At 35.9% G+C, this 25,394-nt stretch overlaps 1 protein-coding gene across 1 annotated transcript in view; it reads right to left on the reverse strand.

The window, feature by feature from the left end:
- LOC145687340 (tyrosine-protein kinase transmembrane receptor Ror2-like) overlaps positions 1–25,394 on the reverse strand; it is a gene marked incomplete at its 5' end in the record, with an annotated part of 897,387 nt that overhangs the window by 210,588 nt on the left and 661,405 nt on the right. The window contains one exon of the mRNA XM_081760797.1: positions 8,985–9,153. Within this exon, the coding sequence (XP_081616923.1) occupies positions 8,985–9,153 (169 nt within the window). The remainder of the gene's footprint in view (positions 1–8,984; positions 9,154–25,394) is intronic.

Consider the following 25,394-nt stretch of genomic DNA (forward strand, 5'->3'; position numbering starts at 1 on the left):
AAGAGATTTAAATAAAAATATATTTTTCTTTATACACACAAAGACAATATAAAGATCGTAAGGAAGTGACGAGCGCTCAATTTTTTCGATTATGTCTGTACATAGAACTGCTAAAGTATATTAGTATTTTACTACGGACATAAAAAATACATTGGAATTTAGTACGGTGGACAATAGGTGTCGGTAAACATGTTTATATTATATTTTCTGGTTTCTGAACATCAAGTGAAGTAGACATATCATTCAAACAGGGTTTACATTCATTGTTTCACTGACGACTACTTGTGAGCTTCCTCGTAGTTATAAAGTTAGCGTACGTTCCCTTGCCGCGGGAGATCCGGGTTCAATCTCGCCGGGAGCTCATGTAGTTCGGATCCCAAGTTGAACTGAAGGTCCTCGTCTTATATAGTATTGGTGCTAAAAGAGACGCTAAACTTCAATGCAATTAGACCAGTTTACTATTTCTTTTTGACGAAAGATGAAAATATGTAACACGAAAAATCACGGAGTTTGGAAAAGTTCTAGCAAGATTAGAAAATAAAAATAATAAAAGTAAATTTGAAAAATTTTCTTTAAAAATAAGACATATTCTGCTACAAAATTAAAAAAAATAAACAAGTTGCAATAAAACCAGAAAATATTTGTTTTTAAGGAACTTCCTTTTCTAAAATTAAATCTTAGTTATGCATGAATAAAACGAAAAGCACAGGGAGTGCTCTCATATACAATAAATTTATAATATACTAGCTGTAAGTACCCTTCGTTGTCGTGTTGCAATTCTGAACTCGGATGAAAAGAGGGGAGGAAGAATGGACAGATAACTTTTCTGTTGTCTGGATATTTATCCTTTCCTGGTATGTAAGCCCGCATAAATATGTATTGTTGGTTGCATACAGCCAAGACATTCTTAGAAATAACCAGAAACTAGAACTATAAAATAAAATAAAATAAAATAAAATAACCGAACACCGAAACCGATATCGATATTTCTGAATACCGAAATTTCGGTATTATTCACACCGCAACACTTATATATCGAAATACCGAAAAACCGATATATTAATATACCGAAATACTGAAATACAGAAATATCGACATACAGAAAAAACAAAAAACAGAAATATCGACACACCGAAAATACCGAAATACCAAACCGAAACTGAAATACCGAACCATATCTAAAGCTAAATACCAAACTTTACAGAAATATAAAAATACCGACGAATTTCTGAATGATATTTTTCATGATTTTGTCTTTATTTTCTCTCTCGTTAAACCGGAATTTAATAATCTATCTTTCCTCTCTATTTAATAAACAGCAAAGTACATTATTTTCCTTGTACGAATGAATAAATTATATCAGAATACGACTCGTAGCTTTTTCATTTTCTTCTCTTCTTAAAATGGCGTTATATAATCTGAATGTACGCTCGGTGTTGCGTAAGGACGCAAAACATCAAAACTCAAAGCTCGAATTTCCTCTGCTGCATTACTGATTTATATATATATATATATATATATATATATATATATATATATATATATATATATATATATATATATATATATATATATATATATATATATTTTCTTAAATAAATTATGAAAATCGATTTAATACGAATTTTTCTACATGAAAGGGATTAAAAAAAAACAAGACAGACTGATTTAGCTGTGATATTTTAGACTAATTTAATTGTTCTTTTCGTACATTTTTGTTTTTACTTAAAGGTATGTAACGCTGGCAATTTCTAGTTAAGGTTATTTTCTTGTCATTTTTACCTACTTTAAGTTTCAGTCTTGTCTTCTTTTCGTATTTGATGTTTTTCAGTATTTTATGATATTATTCCGTTTGTCGATTTTCTGATAACTTATGGTAATTCTTGTTTGTTTGTTTATTTGTATTGCAGTTTAGCGTCTCTTTTAGCACCAAGGTCACATGAAACGTGGACATACAGTCTAAAATAGGACGCAAATTACATGAGCTCTTACTGGTGACCAAGCCATGCTTCTCGTACCAAAGGCGCGTCCGCTAATCGCATGGCGACGAGGGAGCCCTTACGTATTTCTGTTTTCATACATTTCGATACGCTTAGTATTTGAAACATATCAAAAGTCGATATGTAAATCTTAATACGAACAGTTCTATCATTATATATAATAACGAGCAATTGATTTCCTTTTGACATCTGAAGAAAAATAAAAAGGCGAGAAAATTATAGCGCTTAATCATTTTTTTTTAAATAAGTTCATTTTACTAAAATATATACAGTGTGCATATTAATATTATTTTAACGATTGAAAAACTTTTATTTTCACGCAAAAATAAAAAAAAACTAGTAATCTTTTTTATTTCTTTTTTTTTTTAAATTTACAAATAAACACAAGTATATTTATTATCTTTCTTGTATTTATAAATACATACTATCGAGCTACGACTTTCATTCTTCCACAATGCAAACATTTGTGTTCTTTGGATGAAGCGGTTGGAAATGGATCGTATTGCAATGTACTTCAAAACAGATGTTGTTCTCTTGTTGCAGACCTCTTGTAGGTCTCATTAGAAACAAGCTTAACGTTAATGTTATATTGTGTAACTAGATCTGTGCGTTAATTGTTGGTAGTATGTGCATATCAGAAAAAAACAAAGATAATTAAAAAAAGTTGGAAAATATTTGGGCTAGTCTAACGCCCTTAGTTTGTTAGTTAGCGAAAATACCCTCAGAAACTACAACTTACGAACAAATAATATCATCACTGGTGAAAACGAAAAAAAAAAAAACTGTAATCATAGGTCACAGAGTGGCCCAAAAGTAGGTATACACCCCTACATTGATCAAGTATAACATTCTAGCTTATAGATATATTTGCTTCGGCTGTTCCGGGCTTAAGATGTAAGAAAAAACACATTAACACAAATAAAAAATAAACTAAGTCTACCTGATGGATAACAGTAAGAAATGATATAAAAATCAATGAGTTGATCAGTATGGGACTGTATACCTACTTTTGTGCTACCCTGTATTGCTGAACTTAGAAAGAAGTTAGCTCAGTTCTTCACCTAATCTGGAAGAATCAACATTCAAGAAAGAATGGAAGGTAAACACACAGCGATATCATCAAGTGGAAAAAGAAGTTTAATTTGGCAATATTTTGCTCCGTATCCAATGCAAAATGAAGCGAAATGTTTAAAATGGAAGCAATTTATCTCGTGGAGAAAGCAAAATACTTCAAATCCTCAAAGTCCATCTTCCTCAAAATTACTACAAATTACAGGGATTGGAAGCAAAACAATCGGAATCTTCGAAGGAAAACAGAGAGCTTCGATTAACGGAGGAGCAATCAGCAACGTAAATATTGTGTTTTTAAGTAATAATAGTTGTATTAGTGATTCCGTATGCACAGTAAAAGTGAGTGGTAAGTAACTGTGAGAAGTTTTATTTGCACAAACTAAAAACTACTGAATTTGCCTTCTTACACTAATCAATATTGGAGATTTCAATCCCCTAAAATAGAGATTATTTGAAAATACAAACGAATCAGCAATCAAGTTTAGGCAAAACTAAATAAATTTTATAAAAGTTAACGTGGAAAACAAAACGCATAACTGCTCAGCAGATCATATGGTAACTTTCACAGACTTCAGTACAAATAAGAATAATAAAGCGAGCCTAAGAAAGCTTCTAATATGTACTCTTTGTGTGTCTGTGTCTGCTCCGTGTTTACTTCCATAAAATTTATTAGACCTTTTAACCTTAGAAAAATCATATTACTTTAGGCTCAAGTCCGTCTATAATAAGAGGTAGATTAAAGCCCAAGCTCTGAGTTTCTGTAAATACTCATGTAAAGTGTAAAAAAATACAACTTTCTGCTATAGTTTCTACAAAAAAAAAAAAAAAAAAACTCGATTTTGATGCAATATGTCCGATCCCACTTTAACCTTGTTTTTACCAACTTAAATGTTTCACGTTATTTACCGAGTGGGATGCAAATCCACCCCACCCATAAATCGTTGTTTTTAATAAAAAATGTTTAATTATTATAATATATAAATGTTGAAATGAGACTTTTATTGCATAGTTAGTGTGTCGACATATAAAATAATATAATATATTCCTATATTTTCTCACAAATACAGTATAGTTTGAATTTTGTGTAAAATACAGCATGTTAATACTTCTCTACAAACAAACAATATTCCAATATTGTTATAAAATGACTTGCTTAATATCCATTCAAATACAGAACCATGTAAGAATATTAAAATCATTGCAAACACTAACAGTCTTCGCATACAATCTTTTTCGTTGAGTGTTCTTTGCAAATAAAACTGCCACAAACGTCACATTTTGTTCAGACCTTTCTGTCCCTGGAGAGAGGACACTTGAAACATTTTCCTTGGTTCAATTCATCAGGAATATTTGTTGCGTAGTTTCGTTCTTGCTTCTCATCCTTATTTCTTGCTCCAACAATGCGCCCGAAAATATTAGCAAGTCATTATCACTAACATTCGAGAGAAGTAGCGTTACTGCAATACCTAAGACTCATTTACCTTGTAAAGAGAGCACAAGACAGAGAGGAAAGGTACAGGCGTTACACTATCACCTATCACTACACTTCCATATTTGTGCATGATAACTGCACAATAGGAACAATTAACTATGAAAAGCAAGCTAAATGAGCTACCACCTCGTGATCGATGAGGATAATCATGCTTATTAAAAAGTAACATGATTTACCAAATGAGGTGTACTTGGACCCCATTCTAATAATTTGTAAATATTTAGAATACAATACATTTAGTACAATTGGTTTCCCTGTAAAAATATTTCATACAAATAAATAATTAAAGTCGTTGAATCTCATCATTATAGAAATATTCTTACAACAGCGAGAACAGAATAATTAGCACTGGAGTGTGTTTGCACCCCACTTGGTAAAAAGAAGGTTAAGCAATGCGTTTCGTCTCGTATAGCCTCCGTGCTAAAAGATAAATAGGTCCAACTCCAATAAACTAATCGATGAAGTTTACTCTCGAGTTGAACATGAATATATATTGTCCACAATATATTTCATTATCCTCACTTACGTTAATAAATGTTAATTTCTTAAGCTTACAGAGTACATTTTTGGAACATGAAACTCAATAAAACAAATAAAAAAATATTAGACATTCAGATGACTTTACGTCCTGGCAATCCTGATATAACAAATAAAACGCAAGTCTCTGTTTTTTCTCTTCTTCACAAGGAAGCAGCTGATACTGAGAGTTTGTCAGGCATATAGCATGATCGTATGAAACCTCATTTGTCGCCTTTTTCAAATTCTTCGTTTATGCTAATTTCAAAACTACATTTCCAAAGCTTTTAAGTAGTTTAAAGCTGCATCATCTGACGCAGGAGTTGATATATAAATGATATCTTGAGCATGTGGAACACTTTTTCATCAACTACTATTGGAAATTGGTAAAATCTAGGAAACTACGACGCACATGTAATATTATACACAATACGAATTGTTTGTATAGTAATTATGGTTTCTCCCCACTTTGCTGACGGAATGTTGTATAAAAAATTATGTACATAGCCCGTTCCATTGAATTCAAACTCGATCGATCGTATCGACATCAGAAACACATTCCATTGTCAACAGTATGCGTATTGTTTTCAGCACAACACGAGGACGAAAGATTGTTTTACTGCAACCGACGGTTCAACCAGTCTAAAAGTATTTACAACGTTCAAATAGATATTTGAAACGTGAATCAATTATGTGGTAGTTGCACATTGTAGAAAAAAAACTGTGTTAAAGAGCATTGTATTTGGTACTTTTGTATTCATGTTATTCTGGCCATTTGGACAGCTTAACTATATACGATCTGTGAATATCATTTAATGATCAAAGTAGTTATGCATTATATAAGTGTTTCCACATCAAAAGTATAAAAAGAACACTTATATAAAAGTGTGTTTAAATATAAGAAAGTTTTTAAGAAATAAAGCCAATCTGCATCTTAAAAGAAATAGTCACTGTATAGAAGCTTAATCAAAGCATATTAATTTTTAGCAAGTACATCAAATCTATAAAACGAGGAATTTTAAACAATTACTGTAAAGTGCACTTATAAGAGCTTGTTAACTTGTGTACAGCCCACGTAGCAATTTATTCATACCAAATTAAAGTGATAGTTCTAAATTTCTACTTTTATTGAACAAATCACAACAAAATAAGACCAAATTGACACATTGAGTAAACAAAGTGCTTATATATAAGCTATTTCTAGACTTATGTTTGTCGTTTCTAGTTACATTTTTCCATATTAAAGAAGAATTTGGGATCTTACATCCTACCCCAAAAGTAAGATTATTTTGGGAAACGAAGGATAAAATGACCGAAGTCAATAATCTCCGGTGGAAGAAACACCGGAATGTCCTTTCTTCCATGTCAAATCAACAAGTCATCAAACTTGACTATTTCAGATTATTGTAAAAATTGGTGCACAGCTTTATTACAATGGGAGATGAAAAATCCCAAATACTATCCCTCACCTCCTGAAAGTGTCCCCATACAGGGTGTTCAAAACTTGCCAAAAAAGAGCATTTTTTCAGTCACAGAGATTATTAAAATTGTAATAAAATGATTAATATTTGCAGTAGAGACATGCAACAAACACCATTGGAAAGCTTAAGGATTGCTATACAAGTTGTGCTATACTAAAAAACCTGTATAATAAAAAGTAACACTTCAAAAATTCAAATTCAAATTTAAATTTTGATTTTCGTACAGAAATGTTCATGTGATTTTGTTCAAAATATTCCTGGTTGTAGTCTCGTATCTGCACTAAAACATCGCAAAGTTTCATTTTGGGCACTCAATGGGATCCGATTCAAAATTCAACATAAACCAAACATTGCAAAATATTGACTGTGTGAATATCTGGGTTCAGATCGATAACCATTTGCCTGTAGCTATTTACCTGCTGCATGAAACGAATTTATATTCAACTTAATTTGTTTCTTAATGTATTCATTTGAATTTACACAATTATTCACCTTTCGAGTTATTTAGACAGGTATTACGTTTCCGAACTTTACTCAATAGAGGCAATTATTCTTGTTAGTCAGTATGGATGTTTATAAATTTATATTGGCTACATTGATACATGTTATTTTCATTCATTTGTTTCAGGATTGCTGTTACAAACATATGGAAGTGCATCACTGAAATAGGAAAAGTAATTTATTGACTAATTGTTTGTGCTGAAAGTGTGTAAAGTGATTGTGAAAACGGCCACTATGTTTCATAACACATTCGATACAAATATTGTGAAAGGAAGATAAATTTATCCCTCCCTTTCATAATAAGTTCTGTAACAGCAGTCCTGAAACAAAGGAATGAAAATAAAATAACATGTATCAATGTAGCCAATATAAATTTATAAACATCCATACTGACTAACAAGAATAATGACCTCTATTGAGTAATGTTCGGAAATGTAATACCTGTCTAAATAACTCGAAAGGTGAATAATTGTGTAAATCAAATGAATACAGGGGGCGCGGTGGCTCAGTGGTAGAGAGTTCACCTCCGGTACCTGGAGTCCCTGGTTCGATCTCAGCTCGCGCCGTGTGGACTTTGTGGTGGACAAACACCGTGCTCGTGGGTTTTATCGGGGTTCTCCCGTTTCCTCCCACTTTCTTCATTCCACCATATCATTCATTTCTCATTATCACCGTCTCCTTTAGCCTAACCGGCATAACCGTGGGACGTTAAACTTAAAGATTTCATTTCATTTTCATTTCAAATGAATACATCAAGAAACAAAGTTGAATATAAATTTGTTTCATGCTGCAGGTAAATAGCTACTGGCAAATGGTTATCGATCTGAAACCACATATTCACACAGTCAATATCGTGCAATGTTTGGTTTATGTTGAATTTTGAATCGGATCCCATTGAGTGCCCAAAATGAAACTTTGCGATGTTTTAGTGCAGATACGAGACTACAACCAGGACAATTTTGAACAAAATCAGGGACATTTCTGTACAAAAATCAACATTTAAATTTGAATTTTAATTTTTGAAGTGTAATTTTTATTATACAGTTTTTTTTTCAATATAGAACAACTTGTATAGCAATCCTTAAGCTTTCCAATGGAGTTTGTTTCATGTGTCTATTGCACATATTAACCATTTTATGACAATTTTTAATAATCACTGTAACTGAAAACATGCCCTTTTAGGCAATTTTTGAACACCCTGTATGAGGACACTTTCAGGAGGAGAGGCATAATATTTGGGCTTTTTTCATCTCCCACTGTAACAAAGCTCTGCACCAAGTTTTACAAAAATCTAAGATCGTCAGATCAGATTTTGTCATTTCATTGGTTGATTTCACATGGAATGTCTCAGAAATGAAAACGATAGTTTAAACTGCATCTAAGAATTTACTCTCAATTATATTAAATATGTTTAGAAGTATGTTTAGAATTATATTAAATATGTGCTTGATTTCACATGGAATGTCCCAGAAATGAAAACGATAGTTTGAACTGCATCTAAGAATTTACTCTCAATTATATTAATTATGTTTAGAACCTTTCAGACATTATATTTTTCACGAAACTCTATGTCTACTTTCCACCTCAGATAACTGAAGATGCAATAATATTGTAGAGATTACTGATATCGTGTCATTTTGCCTATAAGAGGAATAATACGGATCAGATATTGCTTGATTTTCTTTTCGTGAAATTACAAGATTGTCACGGCACATGAGAAATACCTTGCATTGCGGGATTTACCAAATCGACTTTAATCCATTCCTTTTCTGATTCTGCACACACACACAGCGTCTTGTATACAACTGAATGGATATATTGACACATACTTGATATTTCTGTCTTGAATAATTACCTAGGAAATAACTCATTGCGTCAGATGTTCAACAATATTCACTAGAGTTCATACTGTTTTGTACTTACCTCGAGGTGGAAGAGTCACGAAGATGGGGAATGTTCTATTATCCGTGCTAACATTACCAGCAGGCCTATTTAAAGCCTGACAAGTATAGTTGGCGTCTTCTGTGGCGTTAAGTCGAAGAACGGAACGCGAATAAATATCAAAAGTGCGAAAATCGTCCCCTTCCAATATCTGAAATGGAAAAGAAAAAAGAATACATTCAATTTCTATGTAGAAACAATCAAATCATAAAGCTCTACCTTCCCAATATAAAGTTACGCTACATTAAACAAATAAGGTTAACGTATCTTACTAAATGCCACTTAAAAACCGCTTGTTCACTCCAGAAATTGTTACAAATTGTTTACATAACTTAGGGCATCTCTCCGCGAAGCGTATAGAAGCCCACATTTTGCCTCTAGTTTTCTCTTCTACTTCAAAATCAAAATGTGAGAAATTATAATACAATTCTTTGTCTATTCCCATTATGCAGAAATGTCTGTTTGTTACATGTATATAAACATGCGTGTAGAAACCACTCTTGTAGGTTTATTCGTGTTCCTTTCGGAGCTTTCTTCTGGCTATACGGTTAGCGAATGCGGCTTTGTGCAGGACATCTAGATTCGACTCCCAGTGGGAACTCATGTGCTTACTTCTATGTTAAGCTCTAGATCCATATCTCCCAAGCCTTGGTACTAAAATAGAAGTTTAACTGCAAACTAACAAAGTAACTAATTAAATGTACCTTTCCATAGAAGTTGAAATACCTCTTGAGGCGGTTTGACTACTACTATTTCAACCTATGCCAACAGAAGTTGGAAAACGTAGTGAAACGGCTCGTATATAACAATATGATAACAAAGAAAGACAACTTAACAACAAGGAAAGACTCAGTTGAAAAGGCAAAACAACTTCTTACGCACTCCACTTGATTCAACTTTACATTTTTTTCCCACATAAACTGATAAAATGCCGTGATTTTGACGCACAAAACTTTAGCTTGCAAAAGAACTAGTCTTATCAAGATAAATTATCTATTATACATTTGCTTCCTTCACTATAGACATTAATAATATATGGCTGCTGAATCGTTTTTTGGGAACATTTCATCTACATTCTCCCTTGCGTGGCCCTCAATTAGACGACCTCTTGGTAATCCGGCCGTCAAGATGGTTTTCTTTTGTCCCTTTTTATATATATTATTTACAAAGACCATGTTATACCTTCATACAAACAGCATGTGAAACATTAAATTTGTATTTGACCAAAAGGAAGCATAAGCAACAAATGTCGAAGAAACTGAAGAACTTAGATAAGCTAAAAAGAGATCTCATAAAACAGTTGGTGCTGAAAACAACATAGAACGTACATCAAATTTGACAGTACGTTCGCCAAAACGCTAATAAGGTGTTTCAAAACACCCATATTGGACAAAGAATTCGGAATGTTTTGTACTATGCTCCTTGATGTGCTGTGTGTTACTAATGTATGGTATTTGTGACTAGACTTGTGGTCTGCTAACGTGACTAAAATGAACACGATGTACCACTAAATTGCTTATTTGGTTGGAGTTTATCGTCTTTTTTAAGCAGCAAGGCTATATGACACATGGATCTATACCAGAATCCGTAATGTAGAATACGAGCCACCATAATTCGTTCATATATCAAAGCTCTTCCACTAGGAATCGAACCCGTGATCCCGTGCACCAAAAGTGTGCACGATAGTTAATACACTAGCAGGAAAAGCTGCAGTGCACATAAATAAGTAAATCAGCTTGGAACACAAATACGCACTTTTAATAACTACGCTCTTTTGCTAATTTGACAACCCCCTTTGCAAGAAATGAACAAATTAAAGAAAGTGTAGTTTTTTTTTTTTTTTTTTTTTTTTTTTTTGCGAAGGTAGTGTTTTCATTACGACCCAACAAGTCATTGCAAAAGATCCTGTGGATACTGTGATAGCACGCCTTCTCCACTTCAGGGCTTATTTTCTTCAATGAAGTATATATATATATATATATATATATATATATATATATATATATATATATATATATATATATATACAGGGTGGTAGGAAACTCCTCCGACAAAATTCGGGAGGTGATTCCCAACATCGAAACAAGAAAAAAAAAAGTCCATTTGCACTTTTCTCTAGGACACATAGTTTCGGAGCTACATGATGCCGAAAACGTGGCAAAATACACTTTAGAGCGCTATATCTTCTCTATTCGAATGATAGAGGCAAGGCGGCATTGTCACCTCAAAGGAACGAAACCTGCTCTATTCAAAGATGGGTATGTCGCAGTCGTGAAATCAGTGCACAAGGGATTCCCCAAAGGAGAGTAGGGACTCCCGGATAAACTGTCAGGTAAAGATACGTCAAAATAGGCGTGAATGGATAGGTTTCCCACCTGGTAACCATAATTAGTTGTAACCATGTCGAGATCTCAAACAGAGACTAATTGATGGACACGTCATATTAAATATGTGTGGTTGCATAACCACCAGGTACTGATGGTGACCAACAAGGAAGTTGTGGATATGAAGTGTGGGTGAATACACTTCGGGAGGTGACTCCACAACTGGAAACAAGTCAATTAACAGAAGTCGAAAGAGGTGGCGTGTTCCAGCAGGAACCGAGCAAAAGATCGCCCACACACCGTGGATAAAGTAGAATATCTCCCGAACGAATTGAGATAGTGACGTTGGCCCACAAAATGAGAAAGAAAATCATACTCAAGGGAACTGATGGTGCAAACTGAATGGAGCAGATGGAACTGCGCAATGGGAGTCCATACAGGAAGAAGGGGATTCCGCAAAGCAGACATGGTAGGAGTAGTGAAAAGTGAAACAGACGTATGTACTCTGACGTGTTACGTATGGCTTACGTACGAACTGTGGGGTGAGAGCTGGAAAAGTGGGGATTCCCCATTGCAGCGTCGGGGACCAATTAAGGGAACACCGCCGGACATGGGTGTTGATGCAGCGGTTCCGCAACAAGCAGAGTACGCAGACATTGCAGGGCCGACAATCGCTGTAGGCCCTACCGAGTAGGCAACTGAGGCATGGAAAATATGGATAAAAGTAAGCATGCGTACAGGCAAACATGGACTGTATTTTCAAGGATGATACACTACAGCTCGTACTGGTGTCCGTGATGAATAAGTATCACAAAGAATGACACTAAAGGTTTCAGAAGTCTTACAACAGTCTTACCTGTGGCAACACTAAAGAAGATGCTCAAAATGACGTCCACCACTCTGAACACAGGTATTCAGACGTCGTCGCACAGACCGGCGCACATCGAAACGTGTGTGGGTCTTCCTGCAAAGCGTCACAAGCGGCTAGGACGCGTTGTTCCAACGTTTGGATATCAGGTACCGGAGTAGCATAAACAACAGTTTTGAGATGCCCCCATAAATAGAAATCCAGAGGGTTTAAATCCGGCGACCGGGAAGGCCATGACATTGGGCCGCCACGGCTGATCAACTTGCCCGGGAAAACAGTTTTCAAATAATCACGCACGGGGTGACAGAAATGCGCCGAGCACCATCGTGCATATACCACATATGTTGTCGTAAGACCAACGGCACATCCTCCAGAAGTGTAGGAAGTATCTCGCGCAAGAAGTTCAAATAGATAGGCCCAGTGAGTCGTTGCGCAAGAACAACTGGTCCAATGAGATGGTCACCCAAAATCCCTGCCCAAATGCCGATACGAATCTGGTGCTGGTGACGGGCCTGTACCATTCCATGTGGATTATCCACAGATCACAGATGACTATTATGAAAATTCTGGATACCATCCCTTCCAAATTGGGCTTCATCTGTAAACAAAATGGAGGAGAGAAAACCGACAGTTGTTGCCACCAAATGGAGAACCTAATTACAGAAGTCCAGCCTGGGAGGAATATCCCCTGATGATAGACCCTGTACCCGTTGCAAATGATAGGGGTAAAAATTGTTGGCATGAAGGATCGAGAACACCCTCTCATGACTGACATTATGCTGACGGGCAAGCTCCCTGGAACTTACACTCGGGTCATCGAGAACATGTCGTAAAATACGTTCTTCGGCATGCACAGTGCGTTCCTCACGTGGTCTTCCCGTGTCATACATGGCAGGGTGAAACGTTTCGGTCTCACACAAACGACGGAACAGCGTTGCAAATGTTGCATGATGCGGTTGGCGTCTATTAGGATATCGATCGTTGTATAATCGGGCTGCCTGCCTACCATTTCCATGTGTTTCTCCATACACAAAAATCATCTCGGAATGTTCCTGATTGGTGTAATGAGACATTGTCACAACACACTACACTATGATCGTGATTCACAACACACAACGTAGTAGTTGCCCACTTCAACTTCACGGATGACTTAACAGACAAGGTAGGTCTGCTCAATGGTGATGTATTGTTTGTTGGTTGTGCACTCAGTGTTTCTTCAGTGCTAACTCCTTGTGCATCGGAATGACCTGGACTGGCAACTTGGGGGTCCTCTCGAGGCAAATCAACGAAGTACGTATGTGCTGTGGTTTAGCCGTATGGTAGCTATGGCCCTCTGTTTGTGACCGTGCAATGTTCCCGAAAATAGTCAATGTTTTGCTGTCAGCAGTGTCCGAATAAACGACGGGGTACAGGGGAAATCACACTCACGTAAAAGCTTATCCCCAGCTTATACCATGAAAATAGCATAGTATCCCTGGCAGGAATAATTAATACCACTGCATTGTTGGTTACCATCAGTACCTGGTGGTTATGGATCTTCACCACAGCGAAATGAAACTACCGCTAATTTTAAAGTTTTTTATAATATCTTGAAAACAAATAACATTATTGGAAAAACAAAAACATAGTGCACTAGATAATATTCTGCATGTGATACCGTTATCACAACTCACCTATCTTGTTTGGGTGTGCCGCTATTTACAAAACCCGCAAAAAATGCTAAATCATTCGGCAGTTGCAAATGGAAAACAGATAAGTGAGTTGTGATGACGGTATCACATGCAGAATCATAATATCTAGCGCATTATGTTTTTGCTTTCCCAATATTTGTATTTATTTTGAACATATTACAGAAAAACTATAAAATTAGCGGTAGTTTGATTTTCACTGTGGTGAAGACCTTTATGCAATCACATTATTATTGAAGGTTTCGTTTCAACAAAAATGAAAATTTGGATGATCTTAAGGGGTAAAGATCACGAAGAGTTCGTTTTTCGTATATTAGTGGCATGAAACTATGCAAAATGTTAAATTTATTTCGTATAATGTTTGAAAGTAAGCTCTCGGCTCATTTTTCTTGGCTCTCAGAAAAACTTTATCTTTTTACATAACATGAATACTTAATTTTAGGAAGTCATTGTAGAATGCGCACTATTGTGTGCAGGACATTCTAGAACATACTAGGTGCATGATTTCCTTTCGTTATCTAGATTCTAGAAAACATATTATTTGGGTAGTATATTCCAATGAAAATATCACATGTAAATGCAAATCACTCAGGAGTTCTCCAAGAAAAGAAATTTCCGGAGAACAGACTGTACTACAGATTGTTCGTTATTTCTTTATGTCCACATCAAATAGAATAATACATTGAAAATAACCTGTTTCCAAACAATGCATTGTGTTGAAAAGTTTGAGGGAAGAACAAATATGTCCCGTATTCTTCTGGAACTAATATTGCAGCCGTAATATTGTCTTGATACTTGCCCAGGAAATTGAGAAGAAAATAAAAATAACTCCAGTGGAAATAAATTGTTTCCCCATATGTAGGAAGAGACGCACTTCTGTCGTTTATTAATACCCTTTCATGACTGATCTGTTTATGTTTTGGGCTCACCAGTCTGTTTCGTTCACAAGGGTGGCTTGGTGTTACTACCTACTTTAACAGTGTGGCAGTAGAGTGTGGAGTTGAACTTAATATTAAATGAGTAAATGAATCTTGTGTATCTTGTGATTGTGTAAGAAAATAAGAACTGTTGTACGAGGTCTTGAATTAAATAACGAGACTGCGTACCTCCTGTCGCGGAGAATCATGGGGATGATGTAGCTAATGATGAGTTGTTGATCTTTGAACCTTCATGAGCAGCCACTGTTTGTTTCATGATTCTGAAAGCTTTTCTTTTCTTTGCAGGCTTGCATGAAGAGGACAGTGTTCTGTCGTAGTGCCGGAATCATGGTGAACAGTAAAGTTAAGCAGCGCATTAACATCAAATTTCTGGTGAAATTAAACAAAACACCGACAGAATGTTGTGCAATGTTAAAAGAGGTGTATGGTGATAATGCTATGTCACGTGCGCGAATTTTTGAATGGCACAAACGATTTTCAGAAGGTAGATAGGAGGTTGAAGATGATGAACGACCCGGCCGCCCTTTGAGTTCAAGAACGGGCGAAAATGTTCAAAAAGTTAATGAACTTGTATAGAAAGAAAGACGTCTGAGCATTCGGATAATTGCAGACCTGACGAACATTAACGAAGAGACAGTAAGACAAATTTTGCATGACAATTTAAACACGACAAAAGTTTGTGCAAAGATTGTCCCGAAAAACCTCTCTCAGGAACAAAAAGACACTCGAAAGCCCATTTGCTGTGACGTCATGGAACGACTCAAAGCAGAACCAGACTTGCTAATATGTATCATCACATGTGATGAAACATGGATTTTCCAGTATAACCCCGAAACAAAGTGTCAATCCATGCACTGGAAGACTCCCACATCATCAAGAATGAAAAAAGCACGAATGAACAAGTCGAAAGTAAAGGCAATGCTCATCGTTTTTTTTTTATATCAGGGGTATAATCATGACTGAATGGGTGCCTCCGGGTCAAACGGTGAATCAGACCTACTACAAAGAAGTCATAATCAAGCTGAGGGAAAGAATAAGGAAGGATAGACCGGATTTGTGGAAGAACTATGCATGGATCCTCCACTAACGTAGGACAATGCGCATGCCCATAATGCCCTTTGGGTGAAGTAGTTTTTAGCAGGCAAACGCATTCCTTTGCTCGACCATCCTCCATATTCCCCAGACTTGACTCCCTGTGACTTCTATCTATTCCCGAAAGTGAAAAGTGCATTGAAGGGATCACATTTTCACTCTATGGAAGAGGTGAAACGAAAAACGGCAGAGTCGTTGAACATTGTGACATCTGATGACCTACAGCATTGCTTTGAACAATGGAAGGCACATATGGAGCGGTGTATAGATAGGGGAGGGAACTATATGGAAGGGGATAACAGTCAATTGTAACTTTCTTTGCAATACGTCAAATTTATGACACCAGTCTCGTTATTTAATTGCCACACCTCGTATTTCTTTTTTTCCTTATACTCATAGGCCTATATGTTTTTAAGTGTGTGTGTGTGTAATTGTTTAAGTCACAATGGATACTCTAACAAAGGAATAACGTGCCGATTTTCTTGAGTGTTACGTTCTTAGTAGGAAGTCGGTTACAAAAAACGCGGAGAAAGGCGCTTGCACAGTGGGGTGTGAAAATAAGCAATGCCCAAATTCTTCGTCTTTACAAGCAGTTTCGGAATAACTAACTGTTTTAGAAAGGAACATCTTCCTCAGCGAGAACGAAAGTCAGGACGACCTGTAAAGATCTATACTGAATACACTACACGCAAAGTGGTTCGTTCTGTGCTTAATTCAACAAAAAACTCAATCCGTCGCCGGAGTATTGCACTCAACGTTAAAAGAATTTTGCTGAGAAGGATATTGCGTGTGCTTGAGGTTAAGGCGTACAGGATAAAGATTGTACATAAATTACAAGATGATGATTTTGGTGCCAGAATTTTATTTTGTAACTGGTTTATAGACAAATTAAATGAAAATCCCATTTTTTATATCAATTATAATGTCAGATGAAGATATTTTTTAATGGAACGGTTTCTTCATCACATGCACAGTTCTGGGGACCCAGTCCACCGCCGGAAAGAAGGAACGCTGTGCGGATTAAAGGGGTATTATAGTATGGATGGGACTAACAGCAACTGGTGTAATAGGGCCGTTTTTCTTCGAAGGAAACGTTAATTAACTTATATACCAAAATATGTTGCGAGAATTTCTTTCCCCTGAACTTGATCGCTTAAATATTGATCCACACAATGATATGTGGTTTAATCAGGATGGTGCTCCAGCACATCGTACTAGGTCAACATTACAAATTTTAACAGGTAGGTTTGGAAACTGTTTAATAAGTATGGGTTCTGAAGTTGAGTGGCCAGCTAGAAGTCCTGATCTATTCCTATGTGACTTCTTTCTGTAGGGCTTTCTCAAGGAAGATGTTTATAAAAGTTCTTCAGCAACACTAGAACTTCCACAATCGATACAGCGTGTCGTTGAAAATATAACTCCGGACACTGTTGAAAAATTTTTCGCAAAGACCGTGACACACAGAGTGAATTTATGTTTAGCACATCACGGAGGTCACGTGGAATAAATTGCAGTCTACTGGAAAAAGATTTACAGACTACAAAGACGTCAGTGTTTGTTGTACAGATAAGACAATATTTCAAATATTTCTGTGTAGTAAATAGCTATTAATATGTTTCAATAAGAAAAATATATTTCGAATGAAGTTTTGCAAAGATAAGTAATTAACAAAAGGTGGAAGCCATACTATGTTCTATTCATTGTTTTAAACATCACAGAAACAGATACCTACCAATGTCTGCAGTACCTGAATTACAAAATTAGGCTTCTTCACCTTATGCCAATATTGACCTTTTCATTATGGTCATCTGCATCCCTTGCACGGATCTTTCTTCACGTGTTCTATGGCAGCTCAAATCCTCAGTTTCAACGTCATACCTTCATACTTGCTAACACATCAAACATGAAATTTTAATTGCGTGACTTTTGACATTTTATGACATTGTTGACCTTTTTCCTATGCCTATACAAACTTCTTGGAGGGACCTTTCTGCATCTGTTCTATGGCAGCTCAAAGCGTCATTTCCAAAGTCACAGTTTCATACTTGCTAATACATCAAATATGAAATGTTAACTGTGTGACCTTTGACCTTTTATAACATTGTTGACCTTTCTCCTATGTTCATACACACCAACTGGAAGGACCTTTCTGCATGTGTTCTATGGCATCTCAAGTCATTATTTCCAATATCGCAGTTTCATACTTGCTAACACATCAAATATGAAATTTTAACTGCGTGACCTCTGACCTTTAATGACATTTTTTTCATTTTCCCTGTGCCCATACACACCCGTTGGAAGAACCTTTCTGCATATTTTCTATCGCAGCTCAAACCATTTTCCCATAATCACCGTCTCCTTTAGCCTAACCGGCATAACCGTGGGACGTAAAACTCACAGATTTCATTTTCAAACCATTTTCCAAACGTCGCTGTTTCATACTTGCTAACACATCAAACATGAAATTTTAACTACGTGACCTTTGACCCATTTATGACATTGCTGACCTTTTTCCTATGCGAATACACACTTCTTGGAAGGATCTTTCTGCATGTGTTCTATGGTAGCTCAAATCATTATTTCCCACGCCACAGTATCTTATTTGATAACACATCAAATGACATTTTAACTACGTGATATTTGACCTATGATGATATTGGTGACCTCTTCGCTTTGCTAAAAAGGCTGTTCGGTAGATCTTTATGCATATGCTTTGAAACGGCTAGTGCACATTTTTAAACACTTTCTATCTATGTACTCTTATATTCCAACACTAACATTATCTTCAACTGAATTAGTTGTGTACAATAAGCTGTTGAAAAGGGAGTTTTTCCGCAAAGGTCACAGATGACCTGCTAGAAGTCATCTGGTCACGATTGACAACATTTTTCGTTACCACATTGTTTCGTATCAGAATTTATGTCGATATACCAATTTTTGCTACCAGAGATGAATATTCAGAAAAATGACATGTGAGACTATTATTTAACATTGATATCCTATAAAGAAAAAATTACATTTTGACCTTTGACCCTGTAACTCTGCAAACTATAACACTCGTAATCTCGTTTTGCTATCAAACAAATCTTATGACCTTCTGTAAATTGCCTGCAAATTTCACAGTTCTACCTTTTACGAGTGCTGAGTACCATGAAATTAAAATTTACACACGAATAATGAGACAGTCTATATATATATATATATATATATATAGGGTGTCCAATATACAATGTAACCAGGAGTTTGGGATAGTAGAACTTTTGAACCTGAAGTGATACATAAATAATGGTTATACCAAAATGAAGCTTTGTTCAAGCATACATTTTTAAACTAGGAGGCAATGATTGAAATGCATTACGAACCACACAGTGTTGCAAGATGTAACCGAAACTGTATATATATATATATATATATATATATTGCAAAACATGTAAATTGACTCATAATTCATACATATGGATATTCTGTTGTTAATTTTCAGTTTGTTTAGTTTGAGTAGTTGGAAACTATGGAGCAGAAAAAAGAATTTTTCATTTCCACAAATAATTAATTGGATGAGGCCTCTGTACGGGAGAACTAGGGAAATCGTAATTTTCATAAATTAACACTCTGAATTGGTAACATTGCTGATGTTTCAGTGCATCAAAAGGTGTATTAAGGATCTATTCACATTATGCAATTCCTGAAAACAACGAAAAAGAAACTTTAAAATTATCATGATAAATCTTTTACTGACATGCACCCGGCAATACTGCTATTCATTTCTATGGGGCTACTTAAAGCAAAAGGTATACAATAACAATTCTGGAACTATACAAGACCTGGAAACGAACATTGGCAATGCCATTAAGAACATTAAGACGTCCCCTCTTCGTCAAGTTGCTGTCAACCTGGTGAAACGTGTGAACCAGTGTTTGAACCAAAAAAGAAAGGGGCACTTCCAGCATCTGCTGTAGAGCTGATAACTCATTGCATGGTAGTAGCAGTGTTGATTGACTGCGTTAACAAACAAACTTGGCCGAGATAATCGTTATAGCTATATATTACAAAAAGCCACTACTACTACTACCAATAATAATAATAATAATAATAAATTAAAAGTTTGCTTTCATTTAGGAGTTATCGCGTGGAGTAGCGTAGGCAGTACGGACGGACGTATTAACATTACTATTTCAAAGAGGTCCAATTACCATTATCCTAATAATATATTTACAAAACCTATTAGAATTAGTATATTCTTAACCTTATTAAAATGTAGTATAATTTATTATTTGTAAATTCTAAACCTGCTTCTTATTCCAACTATAGATATGATGCGCAATCTACTCAAATTTTATTATTTTTTCTACCTCCTTTGGAATAATGTTCAATCTAAGAGGCTCAAGTAAAGTTACCACATTCTGAAATGCTATAATGCGGACAAAGTTCCACCTGGTTATCTCTCTATATAAATATGAACTATTTAGAATACACCGTCGTCCTCCTTACCTGGCGGATATACTGGAAGCATACTGTATAAGAAGCACAACAATAAGAAATAGAATCACGGTGTGCCTAGGTTTAATCATTTAAATATGACAATATGTTCACAAATTGTGAAGTTCACCAGAAAGAACTGGAAATATAGATACAAAAGGGATGTAGAAAGAAGTCGACGCAAAGCGCTAGGAAAACGACTGTCATGTCAAGATAGCAACCTTTATACTCTTCATCGAACGCTGTTACCCTTACGTGGACGATTTTTTTAAATCTCAGAATTCGGATATGTCTGCAAACAATATCGGCAATTTGAAATCAAGACTGTAGATGTAGATTAAAAGAGAGTGAACACAGAAAGTACGATCATTCAAAGTACGATACTCCTGCGTCTAGAGATCGTTGCGCTCTGTCCGTCAGTGCATAGAAGGATTGCTGGAAGTCTTTTGTTGAATGCTGTTCAAAACCTTTGTCGTAGCCCTCCTGATGCCCGTTATGCCATTAAGTACGAACCTTTGAAAGCAGACTTGAGTTTAGGAAATATAAATAATCGCACGGGCCCAGATCTGGTGAATAGGAAGGTTGGAACAACACAGTGGATCGCCTTTTGGGACAAAAAGTCTTGAACAATCACTGCCTTGTGACATGGGGCATTGTCATGTAGCGGACGCCACTAAACATTATCCCGATACTCGGGCCTCAGACGTGTGTAGTAATCGCTTCAATACCTCAAGATAAAATGAGGCATTAACTGTCTGTCCTGTAGGCACAAATTTCTTATGCACAATGTCCTTACTATCGTAAAAAAGAGCAAAAATTTGATTTTGGATTTTGACTGTGCAGTTTTTTGGCTTTGTGGAGAGTTAGGAGACTTCCACTCTGTACTCTGACGTTTTGTCGACGGACTATATTGAAACAAACATTTCTCATCCGCAGTAATGATATTCAGGAGGAAGTTATGGTCCCTGTTGGCGGTAGCAATCAGTTCTTTGCTGTAGTCAACCCTGCCCTTAGTGGGTTAAAGAATGAGGCACGAAACGAAGACAGACCTTCCTCTTCTTGAAATCGCGGTTTATTATTTGCCGCACAGTATATTTATTCACGTGCAACTTCTCAGTAAGGATTCGGAGTCTCACATTTTAGTCTTCCGTGATCAGTGCCCTCATTTTCTCTACCAATTTTTGTGTTCTCATTTTCTTTGCTGCATCTGGATGTTCGCCATTTTCAATTGACTCCCGTCACTACCTGTAACGTCTGTGCCACGCAGATACACGCGCACGGGATAAACAAGTGACCCCATACACTTCTTGCAATATTTGATAAGTTTCTGTAGCAGTCCTACCCAGAAGCGCAAAACTTGATGTTAGCTCTTTGTTCCACGTTGAACTCATGACGCAGATCAGCAATACCTGTCTACACTCACCACACCCACACAAGTAAGTATTAATCAAGATCAATGCACTTGGTATCAGCTACTCACGAAATATATCTATTTTGTTTGCACTACAGCTCATTTGCACAACTGCGTCATATGTTGAGGAAAAGAAAACGTTTCCAAATTGCCACACTGTCAATGTTTACGTATTTTAACCATAACCACAAGAACATATCTCGAGGACCACAGTTTGAGAAACGCTGATCTGCTATATTTATAACAACTATCATTCAAACTAACATCTAAGTAAATTTAAAAGCAGTATTGACTGTTAGTATTTTCCAACAAAATGAGAAATGTTCAACAGATTCTTCGATTTTATATAAGACAAACCTTGAACGACTATGTTTGGAAAGAAACAGTTCAGACACATTTTTCTTATTTCTTCTTGTTCTATTTCATTCTCTTTGTCTCTATTGTGAAGGGATGTTGAAAAGACGGCGCAGCATATCAGCATTAGCACTCTTCTCGATTCATTTATGCATATTGTTAACACTTCAGGAAAGACATAATCCCTAGTGGCACGAATACTATTGGAGATAACTTCTTTTCTACTTACTCTATATGCATTAAAACGTACTATAAAGAAATTCCAAGTACCACTTGAGATGCACATGGGCATGATATCATGTGAAAAGCAAGGATAAAAGAAGATTAATCCTTGCAATGTGTGTGTGTTTATTTTCGAGAGAGCTTCAAGAGAATTCTCGTTCCAATAGCATAGAGTATCACTCTCACTTTAAACGTTAAACACGTGTGTTCTTACTTGGCTAAAGTAACTTTTAGAACCGCATTTTGTTTTCAGTGAAATTGAGTTGGAAGTAACGCAGTCAGCTGTATTCAGAGACGTTTTCACGTGTGATTAGCGTCGTACTAAGAGTTTGAATATCGTGTAATAATGTTAACTTCCTTATTTAGAAACGCACGGTTTGTGTTATCCACGATTTATATCGAAAAAAGACGAACCACGGCTTTTCCGCAGGGTTGTTCAAACATACTAGAAGAAATCAAAATAATATTTTCGTAGCTTCATTTCTCATAATGTGTTTCCAAGTGAAGTCTTTTTCGATATAAATCGAAGGTTAAAATAAACAACATGGGCTTTATGCAGAGTCGTTCTGACGCGTGATTAGTGCCATACTAAAGAGTTCGACTGACATATGTTTCCTGCAGTAGTTAGTTCTTTAGTATGACGGTAAGGATACATCAAAACCACTCTGCATAAGACGGCATGTTTCTAGATACAGAGGTTAGAAACACGTGTTAGTCAAGCTCGTAGTAAGATCCCAGTCACATGTAAAAAAAGTTTCTAAATAAGACTGAGTCGGCCTTATGCAGAGGCGTTCTGATGCGTGATTAGTGCCATACTAAAGAGTTCGACTAACATATGTTTCCTGCAGTAGCCAGGCTTTAGTATGACGTTAATCACGTGTCAAATCGACTCTGCATAAGGCTGAGTATGTTTAGGTATTGCTCAGTTAAGCTGATTTTCCTGTCACATCGAAAATCATGAGAATTTGTACACTATAAAGAAAATTTAAATACTTCTGTTTAGAGAAGGTTTGTGCAGGAAGACCATGATACGTCAACCTACAACTTAAAAAGAAATTGAGACTGCGTAAGCGTCAATGGATAACAAAACCTGAGTATACTGCGAAACAATCGGAAAACTTAAAACGTGCTATGTAAGATAAGACTTCGGATCAAAACCATTTCTACTGTCTAAAGTGAAACTAGAAAGCATCTAATAGGTAAATGAATCAAGTTATTTCTAATAATAGTCGAAAGTACAAACTTCGCGATTGTGACCAATGAAATATTATCGTTAATAGTATTATGCACATTCTTATAATAACTGGTGAAATTAATTAACTAACTAACTCTATGGCCTATGGAACCCGGAGGTTCAGTGCCGCGTTCACAAAAGCTCTCCACTGACTTCTATTCTTAGCTAATTGGATCCAGTTTCTACTTTGTATTCCTATCTCTGCGAGATCCATCTTAATATTATCCTCCCATCTGCGCCTAGGTCTTCCTAATGGTCGTTTTCCTATGGGTCTACCAGTCAAGACTTTAAAAGCGTTTCTACTTACTTCCATTCTAGCTACATGACCTGCCCACCTAAGCCTCCTAGACTTGACGACCCTAACAATGTTGGGTAAACCGTATAACTGGTGAAATTAATAGAACGTAATAAATAAATAAATAAATAAAATTAGTATCTCCTACATACTAAATAAATTATCTTTATGATTTACTGTCTCTGAGCTCGGATTCACATTACATTGCTTCAACAACGTAACATTCCAATAAGAACAAAAGGTACGGGCCATCGCACTAAATTTCCTCGCTGTAATTAGGGATGCGCACGAGACAAGATTTGCGGAAGTCTCGTCTCGAAAATATGCTGTAAAAGTGATGTCTCCACTCGAAAAATGTATATTTCTATATTGAAAGAGCCGTGTCTCGACTCGAATTTTGTCAGAAAAATTCTGTCTCGACTCGTCTCGTGCGCATCCCTAGCTGTAATTCCTTAAATTAAACCATATTGCGTTGTAGTTATTACTGGAACACTTTCTTGTGAAATACAAACAAAATTATAAGACGTTTTCAAGAAACTTCATCCAAAGAAAACTCATTTCTAAAAGTAAACTAGAACTTGTAGATTTTTCCGTAAGAAATGATTTATGCCATATATTATGGTAATCAATGAAATATTTGTTTATAAATAACAAAATCGCATGAATGATATTATACAAAATTGTAAAGAAAAAATAAAGAAAAGAAAAGAAAAACTCACACCAAGAGTAAACTACCCCTTGTGGATATTTTCATGCCGTTCCTAAGCGAAGTAAACTAGTACAGTGTTTCTCAAACTTTTTCAACTAGGCACACTTTTATTAGTCAATATATTCTACGAACCCCCCTACTGCTGTCTCGTTCAGAAGCACTGTTACCATTTTTAGACATTCATGGATATTTTCATGGAATTAATTTATGCAGCATTATAGGAATATTAGTGAAATATTTATTTATGAAATGTGAAGAAAATTGCTTGAGTTGTTTCTGAGAAAGTGCTCTGAAAAGAAACTCATACCCAAAAGTAAACTACCTGCTTTGATTTTTTTGTAAGGAATAATTTCCAGAACATTATAGAGTTATTAATGAAATTTTTATTTGCTAAATATGAACGAATTCGCCTGAGTAGATTTTGGGAAAATCGTCCGAGAAAAACTCACCCTCAAGAACAAACCACCTGTTCTCGATTGTGCCTAGAGAAAAGATTTATACCACATGATGGGGTTGCTTTTGAAAAATTGAATTATGAAATGTAAACAATATTGCTAGAACCTTTTTCTGAGAAAATCCATTTATTTTTACCCTTAAGTAAACTACTTTTACTTTCAGGGGAAGGAGGAATATTCGAAGAATAAAACAATTCTGGTGAATCATATGGAAACCTTACATTTACAATTTGGTCTCGATGCTTTGAACGGTATAGCCTTTAGACGAATTTACATCAGGGCAAACAGACAAATGGACGAACTGACGGACAAATGCTGAAAAACTT

This window comes from Thermobia domestica, chromosome 6 (assembly GCF_964235325.1).
Source record: "Thermobia domestica chromosome 6, izTheDome1.hap1.1, whole genome shotgun sequence".
Lineage (NCBI taxonomy): Eukaryota > Metazoa > Arthropoda > Insecta > Zygentoma > Lepismatidae > Thermobia > Thermobia domestica.